Source organism: Mytilus trossulus, chromosome 2 (genome assembly GCF_036588685.1).
Source record: "Mytilus trossulus isolate FHL-02 chromosome 2, PNRI_Mtr1.1.1.hap1, whole genome shotgun sequence".
NCBI lineage: Eukaryota > Metazoa > Mollusca > Bivalvia > Mytilida > Mytilidae > Mytilus > Mytilus trossulus.
The window spans coordinates 10,205,951-10,233,123 of record NC_086374.1 but is presented as its reverse complement, the minus strand read 5'-3'; the positions used below and the strand labels follow the sequence as shown (position 1 = coordinate 10,233,123).

At 32.3% G+C, this 27,173-nt stretch overlaps 1 protein-coding gene across 2 annotated transcripts; it reads right to left on the bottom strand.

The window, feature by feature from the left end:
* Positions 1-2,883: 2,883 nt before the first annotated feature.
* Positions 2,884-26,030, bottom strand: LOC134706454 (solute carrier family 28 member 3-like). 2 transcript variants are annotated; one of them, XM_063565403.1, is made up of 12 exons: positions 25,763-26,030; positions 18,265-18,409; positions 17,065-17,396; positions 15,720-15,873; positions 14,941-15,132; positions 14,209-14,370; positions 12,744-12,869; positions 12,011-12,141; positions 6,596-6,779; positions 5,549-5,818; positions 4,995-5,175; positions 2,884-3,858 (listed from the first exon to the last, which is right to left on the bottom strand). In XM_063565403.1, exons 2-12 carry the CDS (start codon positions 18,370-18,372, stop codon positions 3,833-3,835), a joined length of 1,866 nt encoding a protein of 621 aa, XP_063421473.1. In that variant the 5' UTR covers positions 18,373-18,409; positions 25,763-26,030; the 3' UTR covers positions 2,884-3,832. The 2 variants fall into 2 exon arrangements, with proteins under 2 accessions (XP_063421473.1, XP_063421474.1); XM_063565404.1 differs by lacking the exon at positions 25,763-26,030 and adding an exon at positions 22,333-22,498.
* Positions 26,031-27,173: the final 1,143 nt, after the last annotated feature.

Below are 27,173 nucleotides of genomic sequence, written 5' to 3'. Positions count from 1 at the left end.
TACTGTACATAAGAAAATGCCTGTACCAAGTTAGGATGATATGACAGTTGTTATGGGCTATTCGTGTGTTGTGTTTGAGCTTTTAGTTTTGCCATTTGTTAAATACTTTCATGTATTATATAGTTGCTATACTAAATTTCTACTGGATTTTTTTTTCGTTTTTTTTTTTAAATTGGCGGCGAAATTCACAATGCTTTATCGGAAATTTGTATGTATATGGTCTGTTTACTTGTGCAATTCAGTGTTGTTCATTACGTATTTGATAACGGTAAGTTTAAGCTGAGACTACTATATATACTGTGTTATAGTAGTCTCAGGTTTAAGAAGGTAAAATTTTTCTTTGTTCGTTTATCTAGTTTGATGTTTTTTCTCTTGACTGTTCACTTCGCTTGGTTGTCCTTTGTCTGTTCACCTATGTCGTAGTTTTTCCTAGTTTATTGGTACACCTATTTCGTCTTCTGTCCTTTGCGTTTGTACAGCTAGTTCGGTTTCTGTCCTTTGTCCGTACACCTTCTTCGTTTTTTTTTCATTTATCATTAGCTGTCATTCATTTGTCCGTTCCCCCTGGTTCGTTGTCATTCCATTGTCCATACACATAGTTCGCTGCCTTGGATTGGTCTCGTTAAGGTATATAACCATTATTTTTGACTCTTCAACTTATTTTTCTTTGTCATCTGTGTTAAATGTGACACTGGGCATACCCGAGGGGCATACACTACAGAGTACCTTATGTCACTATACCTAAATTGCACCAAGTACCAAAATTTCACCCATCTTGCAAAACAGACAGCGGATATACTACAGGATTTTTTAGAGACTGAACTTTAATTTTTATAACTTGCCATTATGCCAGTCTTTCAACATAGCTAAATATATCTTAATATACACATATACAGTAACATTGAGTAGTTATCAAAGGTACCAGGATTATGATTTAGTACGCTAGACGCGACGGTTTCGTCTACATACGACTCATCAGTGACGCTCATATCAAAAAAGGTATAATGTCAAACGATTAGAAAGTTGAAGAGCATTGAGGATCCAAAATTCCAAAAAGTTGTGCCAAAATCAGCTAAGGTAATCTAAGCCTGGGATAAGAAAATCCTTAGTTTTTCAAAAAATTCAAAGTTTTGTAAACAGGAAATTTATAAAATTGTCCACATAATCAATATTCATGTCAACACCGAAGTGCTGACTACTGGGCTGGTGATACCCTCGGGAAAGAAACGTCCACCAGCAGTGGCATAGACCCAGTGATGTAAATAGCTATCAAAGGTACTAGGATTATAATTTATTACGCCAGACGCGCGTTTCGTCTACATAAGACTTACCAGTGACGCTCATATAAAAAAGTTATAAAGCCAAACAAATACAAAGTTAAAGAGCATTGCGGATCCAAAATTTCATAAAGTTGTGCCAACATCGGCTAAGATAATCTATGTCTGGGATAAGAAAATCCGTAGTTTTTCGAATTGACCGCATAATTGATATTCATGTCAACACCGAAGTGCTGACTACTGGGCTGGTGATACCCAGTACTTGATAAATTCTTGGTCTGGCAGCTCATGCCAATGCTTTGCCTGCAAAACCAGTTAATTTCTGCTTATTATTTTTTGTTTTGTTGCTTTATTTTCAGCATGGCAAATTTATTCTAATATTTTTACTATAGTGCTTCTGCTGCTTTTGTGCTAATTTTAGAAACTTAATGTGCTTTTATGCTTTTTATGTGCAAACCATTTCATTTGTGCTTTTGTGTTTTTATCTCATAATTGCATGTACCAGTATGTGTTAAACTTGTAAGATGCTTAAAGAACTTTTGTGCTGCATGTTTATATACTGATTGAACTCTTGCTTTATATGTTTAATGTTGTGTGCATGACTCGATATGTATGTTTTGTTTTATTTGTTGTTATGTCGGTTTTAAAAGCTCTTCAGAGCTTATGTTTGTAATTGCTTGCTTATACCGACTCTAAATAAAGCTTTATGTCTTATGTCTTATGTCTACCCTCGGGGACGAAACGTCCACCAGCAGTGGCATCGACCCAGTGGTGTAAATAGTTATCAAAGGTACCAGGATTATAATTTGTTTCGCTAGACGCGCGTTTCGTCTACATAAATAAAGGCATAAGACTCACCAGTGACGCTCATATTAAAAAAGTTATAAAGTCAAACAAATTCAAATTTGAAGAGCTTTTAGGATCCAAAGTTCCCAAAAAGTGGTCCAACATCGGCTAAGGTAATCAATGCCTGGGATGAGAAAATCCTTAGGTTTTCGAAAAATTCAAAGTTTTGTAAAGAGGAAATTTATAAAATTGACCACATAATTGAAATTCATGTCAACACCGAAGTGCTGACTACTGGTATGGTGACCACTTAGACTTAAACTTAGACTCGTCGTCAGTTGGTTTTCCGGAAAAAAACAAAGTCTTTGGTGACATATCATTAAATATAAGACAAACATAATTCTGAACCTCTCTTGTTATCATCTAAAAAATAAACACAGAAAAAGACATGAATTGTAATATTTTATTCTATTTTCAAGGATATGATAAATTAAATGACATATGAATCGTATACTTAAGTCAACAAAAGAAACTATACAAGACGTGAGAAATAAGTTCTTTTTGCAACATAACATATCATTTTTATATTTTGCTATCTATAACAAAAGTGATTTACAAAAATATGGAGAAAAAAATCATAAAAATTTTGTGTAAAATCAAAAGATGTACAAGAAGACAGGACAGATAAAAGTCCCTATACGAAATAAATGTTAAATCTATCTGATATCGGTCAGACCTCCTCTCGACACAAATAAAGGTCTTTTCTGAGAATTTTTCTATATATAATAATAAAAAAACCTCAGCGAACCAGATATAAAAACATGATATACATCTTCATCCGTCGTATTTTTTTTTAGACTATTGTCAACTTTTAAACTTGTATTTGAATGATTGGGACATATTCTGTTACACTTTACACAATATGGTAAAAAACAAACTGTACGAGGATTGCATCCACCTGCCTCAATGCTTGACTTGCACTGAACAATTGTAATTATTCATTGCATTGCGCTATTGTAATTATTCTTTGCATTGAACTATTGTAATAATTCATTGCATTGATCAATTGTAATTATTCATTGCATTGCACTATTGCTATTATGCATTGCATTGAACAATTGTAACTATTCATTGCATTGGCCAATTGTAATAGTTAATTGTATTGAAAATTGTAATTATTCATTGCATTGAACAATTGTAGTTTATATTCATTGCATTGAATTATTGTAATTATTCTTTAATATTCTTGTTGTTATCAGGCTTTGTGAATACAAATGAGATTAACCTTATCCTTTGGGTTAGGCACATATAAATCAAACTGAATACAGAATAGAAAATATTTAGGGTAAATTGTGTCATTATTTATATACCCTCTTAGTTGGACTTTATAATTTGTTTTCATAATGAAACAAAGACATGAGATCAATTAACAAAACATTAATGTGAAAATTAAAAAAAATATTCTCATTCTTTCTTACCATTAAGGACACACTGCGTCATCACAACATCCTAAAACTCATATGTACAACCTATTCATAATGACGAACACAAATATAATATGGCCTTATATGAATGTAATAAATGAAATGTGATATGATTATCAAAATTATGAAAATATAACATAGTTCTAAGATACAAAACAAAAAGTGATGTTCGTTGATTCGTCTTCACCAGGGATTCAACAAATATGCAATACTGCCTTTAATATTTGTCATGTGTTGTCACACCTGATCCGACACAGCTACTTATTATGCTTTATAGATCATTATCTACAATTCCCCTTCATACAACAGTCCTGCAATGATAAAAAATGTATGAATAATAGTAATAATTTGTTTGAATAATCACTATGCATCTGTTTATTCGAATGTATAATTTTAACGTTAGGTTTATAATAAAAAAGAAAACAATCTTCCAAAAGAAGACCAGGATACGACAACAATTTCCGGCATTTTTGGCTAGGTGAATTGATATGACATTTTTGATAGGTCTGTGTATACCCATGAGATGACTGTATATAAAAAGCGTCTTTAATTTCTATACCCTCATTAATTAGTGTATCACATATTGTATTCTGGTTTAACTTTGTTGATCTTATATTTATTTATCCTATTTATTTATATTGTAGTCCTGTACTATTATGTTGTCATCTCAATGTTATATTTAACTTTGCCATTAAAGTGCGAGGTTTGGCATGCCACAAAACCAGGTTCAACCCACCACTGTTATTCCCCTTTAAAAGTGTCCTGTACCAAGTCAGGAAGATGGCCATTGTTATATTATTGTTCGTTTTTGTTTTCTCTTATTTTTGAGATATTGAGATAAGACGTGGCACGGTACTTGTCTATCCCAAGTTTATGTATTTGGTTTTCATGTTATATTTGTTATTCTCGTGGTGTTTTGTCTGATGCTTGGTCAGTTTCTGTGTGTGTTACGTTTCGGTGTTATGTCGTTGTTCTCCTCTTATATTTAATGCGTTTCCCTCGGTTTTAGTTTGATACCCCGATTTTGTTTTTTGTCCATGGATTTATGAGTTTTGAACAGCGGTATACTACTGTTGCCTTTATTTAAAGGAAGATAACATAAAATAATTACAAATACGTAGGATGGCTTTATTGGTTGATAAGGAAATGTATACTTGATATATACAAGCTGATATACAGCAAGCCATGTTTCCATAAAAGATTAAAGAAGATAAAGATAAAGATATTTTATTCCCTAATCACAGGGCTCATAACAAGCATGTACTCACATAGAGTAAAAATAAAAAGCCTTTCTCTCCCACTCGCATACACTCGCACATACAACTATCATTCTGATTAAGGATGACTGCTCTTGTAATAATGTCTAGCTTGCCTATCTATCACAAGCTCATCCGAAATACAAGCCGTTGTAAAGCTTCGATGTTTCCTGCTTTCATTGCTAACCTACCTGATATACAAGCCGTCATAAAGCATGCAATGTTTCCAGCTATCATTGCTCTTATAATGACTTGTGACAAATCACTTCTTCTTGAAGGAGCCATCGCACCTAACGCACCAAGCTGTATTCCAATGGATGATATATTAGAAAACCCACACAACGCATATGTTGAAATGACGACAGATCTATCCTACAAAACACTTTACACTTTAGCATTATGAAAAATATTTCCCTTTTTCTCGCTTCGATTTTTTCCTTGATAATTTGAAACTTAAGTTAGAGTGTTCTTGGTTTCTATGGAATTGGTTTATTTTTTGTTTGTAGCTTGATAAATGTAAGCTGTAGCGAGTAAGCATTTTTGTTTTACATCAGCTGTGGAGCCACTATTTGTCGATACTTAAAGTTTGTCAATGGTCATATTCATAATTTATCCGTAAGGAAAAGTCATAGTCTATAAGAGTTGAGTGTTTGATTTTGTCAGGTATTAACAACAGCTGTCTTTTTTAATTAACTTTTGTGAATGCTTGTTTATACATTTTATCAAAGGTGTTCATGTGACATACCTGTAATATACCCTTGTCCAAAGTAATATTCATGTGATCATACACAATATCTTTATCTTGATAATGCCAAGTTGCATTGTAATCCGTGAAATTCATTCCTTCATACCATGTTAGATTATTTCTGTTGCTTATATATTTTGACAGTGCTGTATATGCAACGAACTCGTTTATGAATGTTTTGATACCAATCAGTTCAGCTACCCTTCCACAATCGACTGTTTCAACACCCATTAGGTATGCCAATGGATAGAACACATACGAACAAATGTACTGAAAATATCAAATGTGATAAACCATTATGTGGATAACATTAGACAAAACAGATGTTAACAAATGAAAAATATCAGCTGATCCATCAGATATACAGTAGGCAAAACAAATTCAATACTTATCTATCGAAAATAAAATTAATGCAATGAAAAATTACAAGTGTATATATGCCTTAAATAGTATTGCTGCAAATGAAAAGATAATTAACACTATTTGGCAAATCACCAATATTCCACCGGGAACAAGTATCAAAGCCAATCAAACAGTCGTCAACATTTGGTAAATTATTGTTGTAAGTTAAATGGTGAACTACATATGGTTCATATAAAACTATCACAATAGTTTCACTTTCATTCACGGAGAAACTCAATATTAAAAAGTACAAGTTATTTATATTTTGGAATAAAAATGCCATTAAACACAACTGTACTTGTGTTTATCTAGAATTTTATCCAAGTTAAGGTTTGTGTTATTAAAATTTGCTGTTACATAATATTAGAAATTATTTTATATTAAGGAATGTATCTCCCTCATGCAAAGCTCTGATTCCTTTCACGGATTCGGCTATACTTTTTGGACCTTTTGGATTATAGCTCTTCATCTTTCATATAAGCTTTGGATTTCAAATATTTAGGCCACGAACATCATTGAAGAGACATGTATTGTCGAAATGCGCATCTGGTGCAAGAAATTGATACCGTTAAATTGTTATCCAAGTCCAACGTAGGGAAACTAGTCGACCCATTGTTATATAACTGTATATCAAAATTCAACTACCTGAAATGTCAAATATTCATGACCAGGAGGCTTCATGCCAGCTCTTTCTCCAAACCATTTCAATGTGGCATTTACGAATCCAAGAAGAGAAACAAATGCTATAAGATTTACAGCAACATTAGCCACTAGTTTAATTGAATTAGAAGCTCCTTGTGATGCAGCCTCAATGACATTTCTTTCGGTTCTACAACGAGAAACCTTATATTATTATTTATGCCTTCGTGCCTATGAACCATCAACATTTTAATGATAATAACTTGATTATAGAGGGTGACTACATCTTGTAATTAAGGAATCAACACACAAACACACATACACACATGTCACGAACACATTCACGGTGGGTATGGTTGTCCTGCGAGAGAACGTACTGTGCTGGTGATTTGGTCCTGACAGGTGCTGGTGGGTCCTGATTCTGTGCTGGTGGGTTTGTTTACATTGTATCAGAACGGCAATAAAACGACTGTTTTGTTGCTTAAGTTTTCTCTGATGTGTCATAAGTACGGGGCGCCGAATGGGACTCTTGTGGTTTTGTACTCAAAATTCAATTTTGTACGGACAAAAGTGACTTTTGTTCAACAAAAATGAGTTCAGTTTAACAAAATTTGTATCATACTACAAATTTAAAATTTTGTCATACAAAATTATCTATCAGCGGACAAAATTGACTTTTGTCTCAACAAAATTGACTTTTGTCTCAACAAAATTGACAAAATTGACAAAATTGAATTTTGTCACAACAAAAATGACAAAATTGAATTTTGTCTCACAAAAGTCAATTTTGTCTTACAAAAGTCAATTTTGTCTCACAAAAGTCAATTTTGTCTCACAAAAGTCAATTTTGTCTCACAAAAGTTAATTTTGTTTCACAAAAGTCAATTTTGTTTCACAAAAGTCAATTTTGTCTCACAAAATTGAATCTTACCGTACACAATTGACTTTTGTGATTTAATTTCCATATCAGGTAACAAAAGTCAATTTTGTATGCAAATATGTTTATATTTGCATACCTTTAAGACAAAATTGACTTTTGTCATGACAAATATGAATTTTGTCTACAAAAATGAATTTTGTCATGACAAAAATGAATTTTGTCTACACAAATGAATTTTGTCATCACAAAATTGAAGTTCTCACAAAACAAGTCTGTAGCACATAGTTTTGTAAGACAAAAATGATTTTGTTATGACAGATTGAATTTTGTACAAAACCACAAGAGTCCCATTCGGCGCCCCGTACTGGTTCTGTGCTTTTATATTTTACTTAAAAGTGGCATATATTCAAAATATTGATGCTGTACTGTTATTGACTTATTAGCTGTTGTCTGCTTTCTTGAAATTGACATTGTTGTGAATCTGTTTACTGTTATTTATGAAAGAAAAAATACCCCTATTTTTTGAAGAAAAAAATGTAAACTAACTGTAATCTTATTTATTGGCCTGTTAATGGAACCCTTCTTGACCCCTTTTAAGATAAGAAAATATGTTTACGATTTTCGGGATTACGATCATTTTGCAAGATCACCAAAATACGTTGTAATTTATACAATTCTCATATAAAGTAGATGATGCGGTATGTTTGTTGTCGATGCACAAATTTCCCTAAGAAACCAAAGGAAGTATGTGTTAACAACCATACGTCATCGCTAGACCTTCAACAATAACCCATAAAATAAAAATGTAAAAGGTTTTGCATAAAAATGGAGAGCAAAAATAAAGAACAAAGGACTTTCTGAGCGTTTGAATCATGTCTTTAGCAGCTTAAAACACATTTGTTTGTGAACAGTTGAGTGCTGACTATAAGAATGACAATAGTATTGCGGGTTTGTTTGTTTGGTGTTTGTTTTTGGGGGGGATGGGGTGGTGGTGGGGAGGGATGGGGATAAGTTAGAGCGAGGTTACAGTGAAAGCTTGGAATAGTTTTCCGTAAGATTTAAAAGTTGTATTGTAAAAGAAAATGTATCTTATAGCTTTTAAGAATCACTTGCTGAAAGATTTTTCCAACAATTTTTTTTTTAAACGGTTATCGGGTATTTTTTTTCTTTCGAAAGTTCGATAGAACACTAAAAAAAATCACTATTTTATGAAAGGGCAGGCTAGAATATGTCAGAGAATGAAGACGAGATAACCTAGAGAACACTAATAAAATTAAGATTTCTTAGCTTTTTTCATTTCAAAATAAATATTTTTGATAAAGAATTACGGATGAGGAAGTGAACAATGTGTCGTTCTTTTCTATATATAAATATTTTTCATGAATAAAAATAAAATGTGCCTTGATTATAATTGAAAATGAGTAAATGGAAAAAATACCCAACTAAAATACACTTTTATTTTAATATTGGTAATATCACTAAGCTTTTAAGTTTTGTGTGTCAAACACACCATCTCTGTAGTAATGACTCCTTACTAAGATATTTCACTTCATTCATTTTTTTTCTGCATTTTTTGATATTGTGAATTCATAGAATTATTATATTAAAATGTAGCCTTCATTTATATTTAAAAAAAAACTGAATCTAAAGCCAGATATATCAAACATTTTTGTTTCCATCTATCCGTTTTCAGGACTTTAACAAATTATTTTGAAATATTGGCTTCATATTATTGTAAATAAGCCACCTATTGTTTATGATGTTTACCAACTTTTATTAGAAGATGCAAACAAGGGTAAAAAGAACTGGGCGTCTAGTGTTCGCGATTTATTGTTTAATCTTGGTTTGAACTATGTTTGGACTGCACAGAATTATGTAAATATACAGTGAGATGTTATAAAAACTCGTATAAAGGACCAGTATTTACAAACTTGGTATGCATCAATAAATGATTGTGAAAAACTATGTATTTATAAACACCTCAAAACAGACTTTGTACTAGAGAATTATTTAGATTTTTTTTTTGATAGTAACTTACTTACAAAATTGAGAAGTGGTACTTTGAAACTGAATTTGGAATTAGGGCGATATAAAAATAATCCTAGACATATGCGTCTATGTATATGCTGCAATATGGCTTGTATTGAAAATGAATACCACTTTATACTTGTATGTCCAGCTTACAGAACTGTGAGACAAGAACATTTGCCAAAATATTATTGTTCCTGGCCAAATAATTTAAAACTTTTTCATTTACTTCAAGCAAAATCAAAATCAATCACAACTAAACTGTGTAACTATCTGAAATATGCTTGGAGAATTAGATCATGTATTGTGAATTAATTGTACCTTTATTATATTATGTATAATTGTTCTCTGCTATCTGTTGTTTTGTCACATTGTATATACTTGTTTATGTATTGCCATAGCAATAGTATCAAAACAGCACAGACAATGAATAAAAGAGATATAATTTTGTACATATATCAAGGGGAAACTTCTTGCAAAGCATTATTATTTATAGTTTATTATTGTATTTAGTAGAAAAAGAGAATTTAGTGAAAAATAAAATCACTATTTTTGTAGAAAATTCACAGACCTCTGTACAGAGATTTTTGTTATGTTTAGCATGGGATCAACACAGTGGTTCATTACCGAGTAAAAAAATCAAAATGTCTATCTACCTTGCACATTTCAGAAAATTCAGATCAGATAACGAAACTGGTTCCAGCAACATTTATAAGCAATTTAAGATTGTGACCCTCACCACAAATATTCTCGTTACAACGAATCATTTAAATACAAATATAAGTGTTGCATGCAGCCTTTAGTTTATCTATTAATATATGTATACGGATAAAGTTATGAAAGGCAGCAGGGTCATCAGGGTGAGGAGTCCATGTCATCTGAAATAAATGCTAAGCATAGATCTAGAAAGCGACATATAATCATTACATTAAAAAAAAGTCTCTTCTTTTCGACTTTTTTCGAACAAATTGACACATAAAATGAATATAGTATTGTGAAATTTTTAACTTATTTTAGATACTATATATTGTTATCTGATATTGGACGAAAGATGTTGCCATTTTATGTTATTATATAACACAAGTTCAGATCATTTGAAAACACATATTAAACAGCCAAATGGATGCACAAGAGCTAAAATAGGAGTCATAGATCCTGTTGGCAACAATTATCTAGCTAATTTTATTGATTTTGTAACATTTGTTTCAAATATGACCAACTTCTTATCCAAAATCACCAGCACCGTATCAGGACCCACCAGCACAATGACAGGACCCACCAGCACAGTATCAGGACATGAATAATTTGAGAAAATGCTTAATTTTAATAAATTGCAATGTTTTTTCACAAAACTGTTTTGTACTGTGGATTGCGGTATTGAAGGCGGACTCTATGAGCACTTTTGTTTTATTTTTTCAGTTCGAGATTTTCTGAAAATGAGCATTTTTGTGTTACGCTTACTGAAACAGTTTAGAGGGTTATTTTTTTAATGGTTTATATATGAACCCATAAGAAACGAAATTGAAAAATCTCAACTGTTTTCTTACATTTTTTATGAGTGAAAACATCATTTTCGTCTTTGTTTACATTTTTTCATTGATCACCAGCACCCGTCAGGACCGAATCACCAGCACAGTACGTTCTCTCGCAGGACAACCATACCCACCGTGACATTATTTACCAAATTCTTTATTTCTATATTTATAATTGATCCTCATTATATAAAAGTTTTATTCACAAATGTTGCTCTATATATCTTTAGATGTGTATTATACATATTTGTTCAGAAGTCTCTCCTTCGATTATCAAATTTGGTGATATTAAATTTTTATAAATGGTGTTAGGGATGTTCTTGAATTGAACGCGCATACAAAGTTTTATTGTGACAATGAAATCAATAACAGCCATAAATTTGTTGTACTTTTGTTCTGTATTTATCAAGTTCATGCAGGGATTTTGTATTATGAATGTTTTCATAACTTTCTATAAATACCATCGTATGTACGTATGTACTCGAGATTCCGCCAATTTAGACGCACCCCTTGATTGACTGCAAGGGTACAGCGGATCCATGTTCACGCCTTAAGGATTAATGGAGATGGGTTCTTTACAATATTATCCCACCACAAGAACAACTCCAACCCATTACCGCGCAAGGGAGCGTGAAGGACACCGGGAAGTCTGTTATTATGGTGGAGGAAGCTGAAGTACTCGGAGCCACTCGGTGGAAACAGACAAACCAGAGAGATATTAGAATTCAGAAGATTGATCTCCAGGTCAAAGTAGGAGACAACCTTGACCAACCGAGGCCCCCAAAGTACCCATTCTAGTTTAAACTCCGGTATGGGTACCAGAGATGTGTGTGAGATGGTGCAACTTACCCTTCTGATGTACTGATATTTTTTACCACCGTTGATGACAGAATTAAATATTTAATAGTTTAGTAGCATCTTAATGGAATTATATGATCTAAACATCCATAAACTACTATTGCCCCTAATTTGATGATATACCCTTTTTCCATCTGGTACACATCTTCACTCGTCGCCCGAGTTTCTTCTGTTTCAGGCCAGAACAATTTGGCCATTGCCAAAGCAGCAGGAGCTGACATCACTGATGCAGACAATAAATGGTTTGCCGGCACCTGAAATATAGATTAGACATAACTGAAACAGAATGTTAATAGGTTACCATCAACATATATTGACATACTAAATGGGTGTACAGACTCAAATGTTAAAAGTTAACATACAATACGTACGTTTTATTGGCAAAAGTTTACATTCAAAAAGTTGTAAGGATGCTTTTACAATGTATTTAAAACAAAATTACTTTATATTTTCATTCTAACATCCTTCGATATCAAATTGTTTCATAAAAAACCCCGAGAATACCAAGTACAAATCATTGAGTATGTGGTTGCGATAGCGGAATAACATTTTTAAACACAGCTTTTATTATTTTTCTCTGAACATTTGACAGAACACCCTTTTAATTCCTCCAAAACATATATTGAAAACTTCAGTCTTCAAATTTTAACCTAAATGTACTACTAGAGACATATGACTTGTATTTCTTGCAGTATAAAAAAACTGACAAGTTCATATGAGAGAAACTTATAAGAGGAAGAAGAAAATCTTTGTTTGTTAGATTCGTTAAGTTAATTTTAGTTGTCTTACACTTCGATTTGAGTTAGAATGGCTTTTGATTGCAATTACATTATGTATTATCAGAATTATTTCATACCCCATATATGATGTAAGCGGCCATTACACTTCCAGCTATTGTAGCAAATCCACCTGTACATACGGCATGGATCTCTGATACGGTTAGCTTCTCAAAGAACGGTCTTATCATTAACGGTGCCTCTGTCTGTTAAATAAGAAAATTTAATGGCCATTTTGTTTGGTGACTGTATAATAAGTTATTGATTTCAACATTTGTTTGTCTTTTAACAAAGTATTGAACACTTGTGCAACGTGAACTAAAAAAACCTGAACAGAAAAGTGGTTATGAGACATAGAAATCAAGGTCAATTGGAACCAGTTATTCCCTTGAAAGCACTGCTCGTATGATGTCTTTGAGCTTTTTATTTTGTCATTTGATTAGGGATTTCCCCCCCGAGTTTTTTTGTTATTTTACTTTTCTCTTGCATTTAAAGAATTCCTTTCTCAATGTTTCCTCAATGCTGTCTGTGTTTTCTGTGTTATATTTTTGCAAATGCCTCAGTTTTCATCTTATAAAGGTTTTATTTGTTAATTGTCAGGAAAACCCATGTTTTCACTTTAAACTTTCATAGTATGGCAAGTTGTAAGGTTAGAGAATTTAGATATACTAAAATAAGTAATGTTTTAGTGTTAGACGAGTGATATTTGTATAATTTCTTATCTGGTTATAACACGGGTGTCAAGATGATTAAGAATTACAAATCTTGAGGGCACTTTTAAGCTCTATGTTTTGCCTTATCTCATAGTCTTCAAAGTCCAATCACGAGTATGTAAGGTGTAAAAAGTCACCACGTCATGTCATGCGTCTCTCGGACCAAATCTGTTGGATGTCTATTGCAAAGGTACTTTGTGTGTCTCTTGTTTTTTTTTGTTTTTTTTTGTCTTTTTTAGTTTTTATTGTGTGTTTATTAGTGATTTCTATAGATTGCTAATATGTTGTGCTGTTATTCCTATGTTCCAGTTTAACTTCGTCAAATAGCTAGTCGCGTGCCTGTTATTCGAAGAATCATTAGTTGCTGCCTGTCCTATTCGGTGTACGTTTATTTCTTGTCATACGTTAGGCCGTTGATAATCTTAATTGAATAAATTTACACTTTGTCATGTCGGGATTATTTCAAGCCTCGTTTACGTTTTTTTTTTTATGTTTGTTGATAAAGAGCATACGGTGATCAGTGGTTGCTTTCTTCCACAGCTTCCTTTTTTTCATATTTGTTAGAATCAACTTATGAACTGATAGAAGGGCAAAAGCTCATTACTCAAATTTTGCTTTCAGTAAGTGTGACATTTAGACGTCCATATACATGAACTTTTATACTTCGTTTTATTGCCATCAGTTTACATCAGGTAAGATGCTCTAATATAAATATAACATTTTAACAATATTTGTTTGCTAACTTACTTTGATTTTTGTTTTAATTTGTATGAAATACTTTCTTATTTTCTTTTTTAATTATAAAATCGTATGATTCACAAAGACATTATACCTGTCCTAAAAATATATTTCCAGCTGCATTCAGAGATTCAGCAGGGGACGTTCCAAGAACTGTAGCTAATCCTTTTGCAATGTTCCGAATTATAAACTGCATGGCACCAAGGTAATACAAGACAGACACTGCTGTACTGAAGAATACAATAACTGGTAATACCTATAGAAAAATATAGGTTGAGGTAGTAGAATGTAAACGTTGGAAATACATTAAATCATATAAGATATTCATCTTGATATAACCCTGAAACATAAGTATCAACAAGAAGATGTGGTATGAGTGCCAATAAGACATACAACTATATGTTACCGTATGGCCTTCAACAGTGAGCAAACCCCATAGCACATATTCAGCTATAATAGGCACCGAATTAAGATTCCGGTCAAATTTCTGTGTCATTTGGTCTCTTGTAGAGCTGTCTCATAGGAAATCATACCACAACTCTGTTTATATTTGGTAATAAATCATTAAACTATATAAGTCTATTTTGAAATAAGCGTTCATCATATTTATTAAACTCATATATTGAAGAAAATTAATTATTATTACTAATTGCATTGAAGAAATCCAATAAATATCACTAAGACAGGTTATTCTTATGGTAATGTAGATATTCCTCGACCATGGAAAACGTTTACTAATTGTATACATTTCTATCAACTATTGATCATCAAAAGTGAGAGTTTATGCCAAAAATTGGCATTTAATTAAAAATATTAGGATATTTACTTTCATTGCAAAGAAATGGTCTGTAAATTTATCTCCAAAGACAAATTTTGCTCCTTCATCTGAATACTGTAGGAACTCCAATACTCTATCACCTAACCACTGGAAGATTTCATATCCAATTCCCCACCGCAAAATAATCAGAGCAAATATAAACTGTAACATTATACCCCAAAATACTGGTTGCCAATTCACCTATAAAAAACGGAAAGCTTTAAATAACATGTTAAAATAGAAAGTTATAAATAATATTATGTCAAAACAGAAGATGGATAACATCATCGAAGACTTGTGACTGGTTCAAAAATACTTATAATATAATTATTTCTGTAACTGCATCCTAAATTAATTGTAAGATCCAATTCAGCTGATCTTTAACATTCCCCCTTCATGCCGTATACATCGTGTACTGTGTTACGTTGCACAAAGTTACGACGCTTAATAAAAAAAAACTGATGAGGAAAAGTAACACAATTTGTTTTAATTTTGTCGAGCCTAGGTGGTCAAATGGTGTAGCGTGCAGTGCCGTGCATAGTGCAAGTCGATTTGGTGCCACTCTATCTCTGTAGCATGCGTTAGAATCCGGGCCAGGGAAGAACAACAATTTGATTCCTCAAATTTACGAGTTTAAAATTATTGGGTTGTTTTTCAGTTATATATGTGTTTACTGCTAAGTGCTTACATTTAAAAAGAACCCTACCTTCTCTCTCTCTCTCTCTCTCTCTCTCTCTCTCTCTCTCTTTCTCTCTCGCTCTCTCTCTGCTTGTTTGCATAACACCTACCCGAGCAGGATTGTGTGAACATACGAAGGTGAAGAGAACTAACACTGCCATCCCACCAAGTGATATCAAATTCCTTGGCGTTTTGAAACCGATTTCAGCTATTATGTATGCAATTGCAAAAATAATGAGTCCTCCTGCGACAGATCTGTGGGTCCTAAAATAATACAAGAGAATTAGCAGATGGATGCATTGATTTAACAGAGTATTATAATTATGACAAAATTTGCAATCCTATGTTAATTGTCAGTGTTAAATTACCTTTACAGCATATCTAAATAAACTGAATATTTTAAACAAAACTTCGTTTTTTTAACCGATTTTGCATATTTTTCTATTTCTTATGTTGCCGACTCGTGTTATTTCAGCAGACCAGTGAGTTAAATGTTCTTTATTTATACGATTATACTAAAACTAACTTAGATGTTGTAACACCTCCGTTATAATTGACCTGACAGAGTTTTTGGTTATCCTGTTTTCCTTTTTCCTTTTTATGCTGTCAAATGTTTGATATTTTTTGATTTCTAAAAGATTGGTTTCGAGCGTAGATGACAAAACAAAGTTTTCTTAAAATGTTTCAGTATTCTTTTAAATTTTTCAATGTTTTATATCATCTTAAAACAATAACATTATTCTGAAAAGGAATACATGTATACATGTTTCCCCGAATACTAGTCATCATTCCTCCATCTCATTTTAAATATGGTCTATTATTCTTATCAAATTTGTTGACATGATCCAGATCTACAGCTTGTGGAGTTTTGATCAGTTAGAATTTGTTATAATGACATTCAGGTTTTCCAGTCAAGCCTTGGCACTTGTATTTTGTCCATCTGATGAATTATGCCTTTTTCAACTGATTTTTATAGTTCATTCTTATATTGTACTGTTGTACCACTGTCCCAGGTTAGTGGAGGGTTGGGATCCCGCTAACATGTTTAACCCCGCCACATTATTTATGTATGTGCCTGTCCCAAGTCAGGAGCCTGTAATTCAGTGGTTGTCGTTTGTTTATGTGTCACATGTTTGTTTTTCGTTCATTTTAAAAAAATGAATAAGGCCGTTAGATTTCTCGTTTGAATTGATCCACGTTGTCATTGCAGGGCCTATTATAGCTGACTATGCAGTATTGGCTTTGCTCATTATTGAAGGCAGTACGGTGACATATAGTTGATAATTTCTGTGTCATTTTGGTCTCTTGAGGAGAGTTGTCTCATTGGCAGTCATACCTTTTTTTCTTTTTTATACTTACTATTCTTCTTAGCTGTCATATACTTCTTGATAAAAGTGTTATGTTAAATAAAATGAGCTATTATTTTGAACCTAAAACTCAAAACAAAATGTTTACCATGCAGAAATTCTTTTCCAGTGGCGAAGACGAGGATTGCAACTCTTTGCAGGAAACTTCGACATGATTGCTAAAGACACCATGAATATAAGCACTAGAATTGTTCCAATTAAAAGACGATATGCTGGTTCCGTGCCGAATTCATATAACATTGCTTCCACTAGGTACCAGCAGTACAAAGCAAATGCAATAACTCCAATGATTATCCATATAACACGGCTATTTTTGTCAAAGAAATTAGAAATGCCTGATTGTGTTACTTCAATTACTTTGTTAAATCCAGAAGGTTCGATTGAACCATAGTCGGGTGGAGGAATTGGTGCTCCATTGCTCTGTTATCAATAAAAACATATATGTTATTACAGAAAAATAATTTTCTTCTCTAAATAATCTGTTGCGAAAGTAACTCTTAAGAACAGTGTACCAAAAATTGTCAAAATGATGATGTTTCAGATAAATCCTAAACGAATAATTTCTATATTACTGCAACTCAGGTTCTATCTAAGAGTATATAGCAATGAAATCATGAAGTCGTCCAGGTAATCAATTGCTATGAAACATTTCCTTAGAACATGAACAGTCGAGGGCAAGGATACCTTATATGTACCAGTTCATCAAAAATGAGTTTGAGCAAAAAACCTTATCGTTTCTTTTTTTTTTTTTTTTGCCATACAAGCTATGTTATGTTTTAATCTTGTTTTGATATATTTAGCTTGCCTAATGTGGGTAGTGTTATTATATATGTAAATCTCATACGATTTTGTGTTTTAATCTTCTTTTGATGTATTGAGCATGTATAATATGGGTTGTGTTATTACACATGTGGTATAAGGCAATGTTGTGTTCTGATAAGGTTTTGATGTATTTGGCTTGCCTATTGTTGGTCATGTTGTTACATATGTGTTCTAATGCGATGTTGTGTTTTAATCTGGTTTTGATATATTCAGATTGTCTCTTGTTTGTTGTGTTATTTGTATGCCCGATTTCCTATTATTGTGTGCTTGTTAGGATACACATATTACACATTAATTGACAGATTTTGATACAGTTATTTTAACATTTGAATATGCCTACTGTCTTTAAATTGCATTGTAGTAAAAAGAGAAACAAAATATGTTCTGAGTAAAATGTTTAATAAGATAACAAGTCTTGACGGAATGTATGTGCCTCTATAACTATCAAGTTTTAGATATAGCCAACCTTTTCTACAGGAAGTCCGCCTTCGTCGTATTCGAAAGCTCTGTTTTCATGGTGTCGTTTGAATGTATCCATTTTAGACACACTCTCAAGAGTCACTTTACTTTCCATCTGTTAGAACTTTACACCTTACAGATGATATAAAACACTGAAAAAGATACGACAGAAGTAGTAATGCTGGTGTTCATGAAAAAAATTACTTCTTTCTTGACATTAATCATACTAATACTTATAAGTTGACTGTTTGCAAAACTTAGAAATATTCAAAATACTTTTTGATTTTCTAACCCAAGAATAGGCAACCATAACTGTATTTGTCAAAACTGTTAGAAAACATACTTTGTTTGGCCCTCTATACTTTTTTGTATGAGCGTCACGGATCTTTTTTTGTAGATGAAACGCTTGTCTGGCGTACAAAATTTCGACCCCGATATCTTTAATGAGTTTGTTTCATCATTCTTTCATCAATCCAATACTTATTTCACAATCCTGTAGCTAACTTTTTAAGAAAGTTGGACACGAGATTTTGTTGTGTTTATAAATCTGTAAAAAGTATAGAATACAAAGGAAGATATGTTGAGGCAATAAAAAAAGAAATATGGATATCATGTATTTGATATCGTAAGCCATGTATTATTCAGGTTTATGATATTTCAAAATCTGATAAAACGTTGTTGTGCCAGATGAGTTGCACAATATGAGTAACAAGTTCATGTACTATTATAGATGAGTTAGTGTTGGTAAAATTATCAAAGGTACCAGGATTATAATTTAGTACGCCAGACGCGCGTTTCGTCTTCTTAGGACTGATCAGTGACGCTCATATTAAAATATTTATAAAGCCAAACAAGCACAGAGTATTTAGGATCCAAAATTTCAAAAAGTTGTGCCAAATCCGGCTAAGGTAATCTATGCCTGAGATTAGAAAATCCTTAGTTTTTCGAAACATTCAGAGTTTTGTAAACAGGAAATTTATACAAACGACCACTTTATTGATATTCATGTCAATACCGAAGTGTTGACTACTGGGCTGGTGATACCCTCGGGGACGAAACGTCAACCAGCAGTGGCATCGACACAGTAGTTTAAATAGTAATCAAAGGTACCAGGATTATAATTTAGTACACCAGACGTGCGTTTCCTCTACTTAAGACTCATCAGTGACGCTCATATCAAAATATCTATAAATAACCTCATCATAGATACCAGGACTAAATTTTGTATATATGCCAGACGCCAAAAGTACAAAAAGTCGGTATATCTACCTTTTGATATATAAATTTAAGTTCATGTTTGTTATACTTCATTCTATAAATATTTACATGTTCGTATCACAGTTATCTTGATTTATGTATGCTATATACCTGGTTGTTCTAATTACCTATCAAATAAACAGCAGGTCCAGAGAGCAATGTGTCATCTATTGTATACAGTTTATTATAAAGTAGATAGTCATGAAAATTGAAACCGTGGAATTAAACATAAATAGGTTTCAGACATTTGTGCTTTTTTGTAAAATTGTTTGTTTTATGATTGTAACACAGTGAACTGATGGCTGCTGTACCCATATTTTCACTATTTTATTCATTATGTTTTTTCTGTTCACGCATCGTTGTAAATATAACGAAATTTGATAAGACTGTCGTACAAGTGTGAGGTTTAGCGCTAAAAAAAACAGGTTCAATCCACCATTTTCTACATTTGAAAATGCCTGTACCAAGTCAGGAATATGCCAGTTGTTGTCCATTCGTTTGATGTGTTTTGTCATTTGATTTTACCATGTGATTAGAGAATTTCCGATTGAATTTTTCTCGGAGTTCAGTATTTTTGTGATCTAACTTTTTTCATATTTATTCAACGTATTTCTTCGTTAAAAAGATTTGTTTTCTCTGACAAAATAGTTTTTTGTTAAAACGTTTTGTAAAGGTGCTCAATGTATTTGACAATTTCTGTTACTATGTATATATAACGGATAGATTTGCTTTTCATTTGAGTAAATGTGGAAACGTTGAAACCGAAATCTGATATTACTTTAAGGTCAAATGCACCGGTTTTGTAGATTTTTTTAAAACACCCTAATTGAATTCAGTTAAGTGATAAACGACTTATTTTACTGATAAATATATCAATTAATCTTTTTATCTATTATTTGCGTTGAGAAGGTATAACATATCTCATTACACAGTATATTGTTATAAACATCAATTTCATTTTTTTAAACATAAATTGAATGTAATTTAAAAGTGTTTCACTGGTTATTCGGCTAATAAAATCAGAATAAAGTGAAGTTAAATAAAAAAAAATTAAGAATTAGAAGTAAAAAACTAATAAAGAAATAAGACAACACCCATTCAAACTAACTAGATTAACATCCATCCAACGGCATTCTTTACACATACACGACATTCAGTAAAATGTTAGAACTGCTGTCACCATCTCTTACGATGCTTTCTTAGATTTAAAATTCTTATGATGACAGAGACCTTTTCTGGTTTTAATTTGCGACACAATTTATAAACCGAGTCTGGTTCTCTAAAGTATCATAAGAATTAACATAGAATATTAATCAAAGCTTTCCTAAGATAGTTCTACCTATGGTGCTCTTTAAGCCTATCATAAGTGATTATAATATTGTTTAACCTCTCAAATCAGTATGCTACTGTTGCCTTTGTTTATTCAACCCTTCTTTTATTAATTTTGTTTTAACATTGTGTATATCAAATTCATGCGATCAGTGTATGTTCACTTGTGTTAATTTGTCTTTCGTTGAGTAAAGACATTTCTTGATATTGTATAGTGTGTCTTTCTATGTCATTAAAGCGAGAGGGTTAGCGCTATAGAACCAGGTTTAATCCACCATTTTCTACATTTGAAAATGCCTGTACCAAGTCAGGAAAATGACAGTTCTTGTCCATTCGTTTTTGATGCGTTTTTTTATTTGATTTTGCCGTGTGATTATGGACTTTCCGAATTGATTTTCCTCTAAGTTAAGTATTTTTGAGATTTTACTTTTTTCTATGTTGTGATGTTACACTTTTGTTTCTAATAAGGGTAAAGGAATGAACCTATTAAAACGTTAAAACCCTCTGCAATTGTTTGCACCTGTCCCAAGTCAGGAATTTGATGTTCAGTAGTTGACGTGTGTTAATGTGGTTCATAAGTGTTTCTCGTTTCACGTTTTTGATATAGATTACACAGTTGGTTTACTTTTTTGAAGAGTTTTACACTTTTCATTTTTGAAATCCTTTATAGCTTGCTATGCCGTGTGAGTCAAAGCTCTGTGTTGAATAACATACTGTCTACTTGTCTACTTTTTCAAATTGTGACCTGGATGGAGAGTTGTCTGATTTTGTTTGGCACTCATACCTCATCTTCTTATATATATATATATTTTGTTTGATTTTAAATAATGATAAAAAAAAGGTAATATTATCATTTTTACGCGTATTTTGTCTTCATTATAATAAGCATGAAATTATTAACATGTCTACAAAGGAATTAAATTCTCAGTTATATTTCGTCTAAAATTTAAACATAGTTGGTATAAGGAATAATGCAAACAACTCACAAGTGACAACAATCGCTCTATTTTATTACCACAAACTGGACTGTGATATGCTATCTGTATTTTGATCACACATTATTTTTCGCCATACTAATGCATTATTTTTTCATTACTGATAGTTTACCGGGTTTGTTATAACGTGAGAAACACGACGGTTCCATATGTGAAGCAAAATTTCTTTACCCTTCCAGAGCACCTGAGATCCCGCCAGTTTTTAGTGAGAGTCGTGTTGCTTAGTCTTTAGTTTTCTATATGTTTTTTCATGTGTACTATTATTTGTTGTTTGTCTTTTACATTTTTAGCCATGGCGGTGTCAGTTTATTTTCGGTCTTTGAGTTCGACTGTCCCTCTGGTATTTTTCGCCCCTCTTTTATTACATTTTATGATTTATTGCAAACATTGAACTGAAAATGACAATCATTCATCATTTTAATCTTTTGATATGTTTGTCTTTAAAGATTGAAAGATTCAAAAGCAAATGTATGTTCATGTGTAAATGTACTTACATTGTAACTGTACGAAAAAGTGAAGTAAAATGTATCACTTAACGGAACAATCTCAAATTATTCATAGTCACACAGTCATATTCCGATCTAAGTAACGTATCATAATATAGCAAAACAATAGAGACATTTTTGTATCATTACTGTCTTTTTAACATCCTGGAGAAGGACACTTATAAACATTACTTTGAAAATAGAGTTGTACATACAAAACTTTAACATTCAAGGTAATTTTAATCTCTAACAAGTCACTTTATCATTTGTATTTATTCATTCAGTGATAATGAATTTCAATTAAAAAGGAAGGTAAGCGACTATACAAATAACGTTGAGATAACAAATCTTAAACAAGACGGTCCATATATGAATAGTGATAAAAACTGTTCATGATAATATGTGTTAAAAATTACTGTACCAAACTGTCCAAGTCACCAACAAAAATCTCGCCAGGGGAAAAGAACTTGATGATGGAAGAATGTCATATGTGCTAGATACATATATAACATGTCTTTGGCCTCTTTCTTGAAGCCATCCTTGCTTTGTAAATTTGTAACTGCTAAGTTAAGATTTTCGTGGCATGTTTTACTTTTACAGAATGCTATCAAAGTAGCGGGGATCTTTGTATTGTCTGTACACATTGTGAAAAGCTGTAGCTGTTGCATCACTGTTTTATCACCAGTCTAGTTAATTGGTATGTAGTCTTTAAATTGGTCTGAACTAGGGACGATTTAGATCTCGGCGTATTGTATAAGCCTATAACTATCTGAACTCATGCCAAGTCAGACACTGACGTCAGGTATGAAACTTGTCAATCACCATAATCCCTTGCTTATTTAAACATTGAAATATTTCATACATTGTACACCTTACTACAAAATTATTCTCATTGACCTGTGTACATTATTTAATTTGGCGGTATATTGTCTAAGGTTATGGATGTCTTTCTGATATTGTATTACATCTACCTCCTGTTTTATTAATTTTGTAGTTAAATTGTGTCATAGATAAAAGTTATTCCTTCAGTGTATGTTCACTTGTTTTTGTTTATATGTCTTTTGGTTGTGTTTTGTCATTTCAATTGATAGTTTATAATGTGTCTTTCTATGTTGTAGCTTGTCGTTTGTTGGTGTGGTTCATATGTGTTTCTCTTTTTTCGTTTTTTTTTATAGATTAGACCGTTGGTTTTCCTGTTTAAATGGTTTTACACTAGTCATATTTCGGGCACTTGATATCTTGCTGTTCGATGTGAGTTAAGGCTTCATGTTGAAGGCTGTACTTGATATAAAATTATTTATTTTTACAAATTGTGACTTGGATGGAGTGTTGTCTCATTGGCACTCATTTCTCATATCTACATATGATATTAACACTGGTTAATGACTTTGTAAACTCTGTCAGATTATATATTGAAGTATGATACTGACACTTGCATATCACTATCTCAACCGAAACCAATTTAAACATTAACGTATGTTATTTCAAATCAGATAAGAATAAGCAATTCTTATTGGATAACAAAGGGTCACAAAACGTTTGGTATGCACACGCCTTAACTATATGACGTAAAACATGGACTTATGATACTTACACTTGCCTATCAATATCTAAAGCTCGTCGATTAAAATATTGGTCTGGTATTTACATATTTTGATATGAGCGTCACTGATGAGTCTTATGCAGACGAAACGCGCGTCTGGCGTACTAAATTATAATACTGATGCCTTTGATAACTATTAACAATTGGGTCGATGCCACTGCTGGTGGACGTTTTGTCCCGATAGTATCACCAGCCCAGTAATCAACACTTCGGTGTTGGCATGAATATCAATAATGTGGTCATTTTTATAAATTGCTGTTTGCAAAACTTTGAATTTTTCGAAAAACTAAAGACTTTCTCATTCCACGAATATATTACCTTAGCCGTATTTGGCACATTTTTTGGAATCTTCGATCCTCAATGCTCTTCAACTTTGTGCTTTTTTGGCTTTATAACTATTTTGATATGAGCGTCACTAATGAGTCTTATGTAGACGAAACGCGCGTCTGACGTACTTAATTATAATCCTGGTACCTTTGATATCTATTTACACTTATCTATCATTATCTGAACTCTAACCATTTAGACATTGAAGTATGTTATGAACACTTGCCCAAACTATTTGAACTCTAGCCAATTTAGACACTGACACATTATATGAACATTTGTCTATCACTAAAAGTCGTATATTGACATAATCGCGTTTACAGTCCGTTTTGGGTTGCAATGTTTACAAGTGGTTGCCGTACTGAGCCCTAAACATCTTACCAAGAAGTCCACTTTGAACATAATGCATTACAGTTTAATGAGATCAAACCTTCCATCTTTTTCTTGCCATGATACATAGTAGTGGTATCGTTACGTAGTTATATTAAAGTCTTGTTGACAGAGATTTACATGTCACTGACTTCAATGGTATTTTATAATTTTGATTTCTAGGGTGAAGTTTCCTTTACCACAGATGAATGTTTACATTGTGTAAATATGATGTTAATGTTCAGCAACAATATTTACATTGCATATTCATGAACGTCAAGATAATTTCAACATTATGCCTGGGACAACTGTCATGGCATACATACAAAGTTCGCTACATTCATAAGATACGTTGAGCCTGTCTCTCGTACATGTATTTTGCAATACAGTAAATGTTTTATCTAGATTATAATCAAAGTTATGATGTTCTTAACAGATGAAACATTATGGTACCATCATTATTATACATTAAAGTTGAAGTTTCTTAACTGTATATACTATTTAAAACGTAAACAACGAAAATGATGAAATCCTTTATTACTCATTTTTTTCAGGAGAGACTGTGTTATCATTAACCAGGAAAACGATCACATGTTGTTTTTAAGCCAAGTTGTCATTGTTTTGTCATATTCAACGAAAGTTCTTTCAAAAACTAATATCTAATTATTTTAAGTATTTTAAGAGATAACACAGTGAAAAAAGAAAAAAATATTATATTATTGTAACTGTAAAAAATAATGTTATCGTTAAGTGTGTGTAAGATTTCAAATACATACATGTGTAACCTTATTGCTTACTCAACTATCAGTTTGCCGATTAGACTAATGAATTATGAAAATAGCAGAAATAAGTGAAATTAAATCAACGTTTAGGTATTATACAATAATGAGATATATAAATTCATTTTTCGTTGAATTGTCTTTTGTATTGACATCGGAAGAAAATAAATAAATTAAAGTGTAGATAATGCAAAACCACGAATAAGTGACTTATTAATCAAGCATTTCCATATACTAACTAAACGATCACGAAATAAATGTCAATTTCAGTAGAAGTATTACATTCAGAACAACGTACTATTGAAACGTTTTTATATAAACATAAGAGATTTTTACCAAATATTATACATTTTGTACTTACCCTTAACTAGACCGGAGTTGACAGAGTCCGTCTATACATATACATTGTACATACATTCCAAGAGGGTTAAGGAATATACCGTCGTAAAGCTTATAGTTTGGGTACGATAGATAAAGAAAGGTTAATCGATTTTAGATTTCTTTTAGTTAATGGTATCTTGATGACTGAAATACCCGGAATCAAGTTAACCATGTAGTCGCGAGTATTTGTTGTGACTTTACAAGATTTCAAGCTGTTAAAACAATGCTTCAATCAAAAATGAACGAGAAGCACACCTAGCACTCAAAATTATTAATCATTTTATTTAAAGACCTGTTTATATTATAGTTACAGAAGAATGTTACGTAACACTATCGGATAACAAACTATATAAAGGAGATATTAATCGTACAATGGTCAAGACAAGACAATTTATTCGTTTAAACCACTTTAAATACATTGGTACAAAACATTGTCAAACATAGTATGAATATATATATAGTCAACATAAATAGCGCGCATGACAAGATAATAAAATTATGATAAAATTATTACACAAAATTATTTACACTAGATTGATTGATTGTTGGTTGATTAATGTCCAGTGGCAAATATCGCATGCATAATCAGGACGAGTTTATAATAGAAAACAATAATGATAGACAACATTTGTTGACATTAACTTTGTTTCGTTGTCGAAACCTATCTACTAAAACATAACCATGTCTCGGAACTAACTGATATTTCGCCATTTAGCGCTAAAATCAGTTTGTAACAACCAGACATTTGCGTCGGAACTAAAGACATTTATTCTAAAAACAGTTGGTGGCATGACACGGGTTATGTTCTTCTCATATATGTTATGATGGTATGATACTAAACCCACAACGGGAAGGATTGTGCCTGATGTTCATATGATGAAATCATAATCTTTCAGTCAGTTTAATTGAAGTCTGGAGCTGGCATGTCAGTTAACTGCTAGTAGTCTGTCGTTATTTATGTATTATTGTCATTTTGTTTATTTTCTTTGTTTATTTTCTTCTGACATCAGACTCGGACTTCTCTTGAACTGAATTTTAATGTGCGTATTGTTATGCGTTTATTTTTCTACATTGGTTAGAGGTATAGGGGGTGGGTTGAGATCTCACAAACATGTTTAACCCCGCCGCATTTTTGCGCCTGTCCCAAGTCAGGAACCTCTGGCCTTTGTTAGTCTTGTATTATTTTTATATTAGTTTCTTGTGTACAATTTGGAAATTAGTATGGCGTTCATTATCACTGAACTAGTATATATTTGTTTAGGGGCCAGCTGAAGGACGCCTCCGGGTGCGGGAATTTCTCGCTACATTGAAGACCTGTTGGTGACCTTCTGCTGTTGTTTTTTATTTGGTCGGGTTGTTGTCTCTTTGACACATTCCCCATTTCCATTCTC